Source organism: Charadrius vociferus, unplaced genomic scaffold (genome assembly GCF_000708025.1).
Source record: "Charadrius vociferus isolate BGI_N301 unplaced genomic scaffold, ASM70802v2 scaffold623, whole genome shotgun sequence".
Classification (NCBI taxonomy): Eukaryota; Metazoa; Chordata; class Aves; order Charadriiformes; family Charadriidae; genus Charadrius; species Charadrius vociferus.
The window spans coordinates 30,334-33,821 of record NW_009647679.1 but is presented as its reverse complement, the minus strand read 5'-3'; the positions used below and the strand labels follow the sequence as shown (position 1 = coordinate 33,821).

General features: G+C 66.4%; 1 protein-coding gene across 1 annotated transcript; it reads left to right on the top strand.

The window, feature by feature from the left end:
* Positions 1 to 565: 565 nt before the first annotated feature.
* LOC104283013 (collagen alpha-1(III) chain-like) lies at positions 566 to 1,081 on the top strand. Its single transcript, XM_009881154.1, has one exon. It carries the CDS (start codon positions 566 to 568, stop codon positions 1,079 to 1,081), a length of 516 nt encoding a protein of 171 aa, XP_009879456.1.
* Positions 1,082 to 3,488: the final 2,407 nt, after the last annotated feature.

The window sequence follows — 3,488 nt, the reverse complement described above, 5'->3', positions numbered from 1 at the left end:
ATTGCCCCGCCGCCGCCGCCGCCGCCACCGCTCCGCACCCCGCGGGACCCCCGGGATGGGACGGACTCCGGCCCCGCCGCTGGAGCCCCACGGCGAGGGGCGCCCCCGGGCACACGGGAACCCCGGGCCAAGAGGGACCGCCAGGACAGGTGGGACCACCGGGACGGATGGGACCCCCAGGGCAGACAGGACCCCTGGGTGCAGCAGGAGTACCACACCAAGGGGTCTCCTGGGTCAGGACGGTCCCCTGCCCCACAGCTGGAGCCCCAGGCCGAGAGGCACCCCCGGGCACACAGGACCTCCCGGGCACAACCGGCATCCCAGGCCAAGAGGGACCACCGGGACAGATGGGACCCCCAGGGCAGACAGGACCCCTGGGCGCAGCAGGAGCACCACACTGAGTGGGACCCCTGGGCCAGAACGGACCCCTGCCCCACAGCTAGACCCCCAAGCCAAGAGGCACCCCCAGGACAGATGGGACCATAGGGACATATAGGACCCCCGGGGCAGACAGGACCCCTGGGTGCAGCAGGAGCACCACACCGAGTGGGACCCCTGGGCCGGGATGGGCCCCTGCCCCACAGCTGGAGCCCCAAGCCGAGAGGCACCCCCAGGCCAAAAAGGACCCCCAGGACAGATGGGACCACCAGGACAGATGGGACCCGCAGGGCAGACAGGACCCCTGGGTGCAGTGGGAGCATCGTGCCGAGTGGGACCCCCAGAGCAGATGGGAGCCCTGGGTGAAGTGGGGCCCCGGGATGAAGGGGACCCTCAGGCCGGGAAGGACTTTGGGACAAATGGCACCCCCGGGCAGGGCAGGACTCCGGGGCCAAGTGGGACCCGCAGACCAAGCGGGGACCCCCACTCTGAGATCAGCCCAGGGCTGGCACGAGCCCCGGTTGCCATGGGCTCCAGACTGAGCAGGACCCCCAGGCCAGGAGGGACCCCCAACCTGCGCTGGCTGTGCGTGGGGTTGTGCTCGGCCGGGCACCCGCCCTCCGCACCCACCGCAGCCTCGGGCGCCAGCTCCCCCGCTGTCCTGGGGAACCACCCCCCGTGTCCACCCCGCGCGTGTTGCTGACCGTGGGACATCCCCTCTGGTGGCATTCCCTTTGGCGAGTCCCACGCACAGCTGACCCGGTCCCTGCAGCGCTGCAGCCCCTCACGCCGGGCGGTCCCTCTGCGCACAGCGCTATCCGCACCCTCCTCCCCCTCCCACCCTCCACCTCTCATTAGGGCATCTCGTGAGAGCACAGCCGCTCGCGGATGTCACGCGTGGGAGAGAAGAGAACCCAGTTTCTCCATGTATTTTGGTTCCCCTCACTCTTCGATCCCTCTCCTCCGTCCTGGCCCTGCGTGCTGTGCCCAGCAGGGCAAAACTGGGAAAACTGGGCACTGGTGGCAGCGGGAGCCTGTGCAGGGCAGGGAGGGCCCTGGTGCTCCCCGTGTCCCGGGGGCTCCCCGCAGCCGGGTGGGCCGGACACCACGGTGATGGGCATGCGTGAGACCGGCTTTGGCTGCGAAGGCGGCGCGTGGATCCTGCTGCTCGCGGGCAGCTGCCTGCCCACCCCGGCCCCAAGCGTGACCGAGCCCCTGCAGACAGGGGGGGCATCAGGAAAACCGTGTTAATTAGCTTTGTTTCCGCTGAAAATGCTGGCAGATCTCCAAGGAATTCAGTGAGGTCACGGGTTGCCATGGCAACAGGAGGGAACAGGCTGGAATTGGGAAGGGTGCTGGTGTTTCCAGGATGGAGCTGCTGGGCCTGGGCACTCGCTGGGATGGGGACGCGCGCCCTTCACTGCCCCGAGGGACGCAGCCCGAGCCCCGACCGGGAGAGCGGGGCCACACTCTGCCCTGCGCACCCTGCGTCCACCCGCCCCTCCGGCTGGCACGTGGGCTGCCATCCTCCCGGCTGGATGCATCTGCTGTTCCCCAAATTGCAAGCGGGTATTTGGCTCTAGGACTCTCCCCGCTGGCATGGCGCTCTCTCCTCCTCAGCCAGCGCTCACCCCTTTTCCGTTCTTCCAGCCCGATCGGTGCGGTCCCACATCCCGAATCACCACCGCAGCCTCTGCTTGGGGCAAAGGATGGGGGAAAGCACACAGCAGAAGGTGCTCCCTGTGACTGGCCCATCCTGCCACCCGAGCGCTGATCCACACTAACCCCCGGAGAAGAAGCAGAGACCTTCTCTGTCCCCTCCGCCTCTCTGCGGATTAGCCAGAGCCGAGCAGGCAGCGGCGGGCAGAGCTGGGGGGTGATGGCCGTGGCTGCGGGGCTGAGCCTTCCCACAGCTCCTCGTCACAGGGAGCGCGCTCTGGGCAGTGCTGCCCGCTTGTGCGGCAGGGACCGTCGGGCAGGACCTGCTGCCTCTGAAATGGTGCAGTTGCACAAGGAAGAACACCCTTCTGGGAAGCCTGCAAAATCTGGGATCAAATAATAACTTGGACGTTAGCGCTGCCGGTAATTCCTATACTGGGCGACAGTGATGGAAAGGAAGAAGGTACCCCGTGAAAATGCGCGTGCAGCAGCCCGGCAGCAGGGCAGCGTGCGGAGCTGGGCGTCCATGCCAGCCCTGCCCCGCTCAGGGGGGACCATACCGCACCGCACGCAGCTGATGCTCTGGGGCCGGCTCCTCTCCCTGTGCAGCCTGCTCCCGGTCTGGAAGAACTGGAGTGCGAAGCAGAGCAGGAGACAAAAAGCCACCTCATGCCCCGGGAGCAGCTGAACCCCCTGCTCGGCCGTGGGGCCGTGCCCAGGGACACGGTGTGCCCGCTGCCGTGGGATGAAGGTCCTCGTTGCCCTCCGCTGCTGCGCCGGTGCGAGCAGGCTGCCACGGGGCCAGCAGCGCTTACGGCACTGGGGACGAGCGGCATTTAGCTGTGGTGGAGTCTGTTCCAGATGGGGCAGCTGGACTCTGGTCCCCCGATAAGCGTCAGTTTAGCTCACACTCCCCTTAGGTGATATGGAGGGTAATGGAAAAAATAGCCGTCAGCTCGCAAGGCTCGAGCAAATACGGAAACTTTGATTTGTAAAACAAAGGGAGGTTTATTTTTTGCATGTGACGTTTGCTTTGATCGATTCTAAGGCGTTTGCAGCGTGACCCTTCTGCTCTGGGGAAGCAGAGGTGAACCCTTCGTCACTTCTCCCGGGTGCCACCGCACAGGAGGGCCAGAGCCGCTGCTGCCGGCTGCCCTGAGACAGGGAGCGTGTCCCGAGTAGAGACTGCCCCGGGGTCCCAAGTAGTTTAATTACAGTGGTTTCGTCTCTCTTCATTTGAATGTTTAATAAAGATCGCAGCAGCTCTGCGGGCATCCCGTGCAAAGCCGAGACCTGAGCCTGAGCAGAACTGTGTGCAGCAGCAGCAGTTCCTGCAGCAGCACCCCGGGGCGCGGGGCCCGCGCGCGAGGGAGAGCCGGGACGCTGGCAGCGCTGCTCGGGAGCCGTGGGCAGGGCAGGACACCGGGGGGCCCACCGGGAGCAAGGGAGCC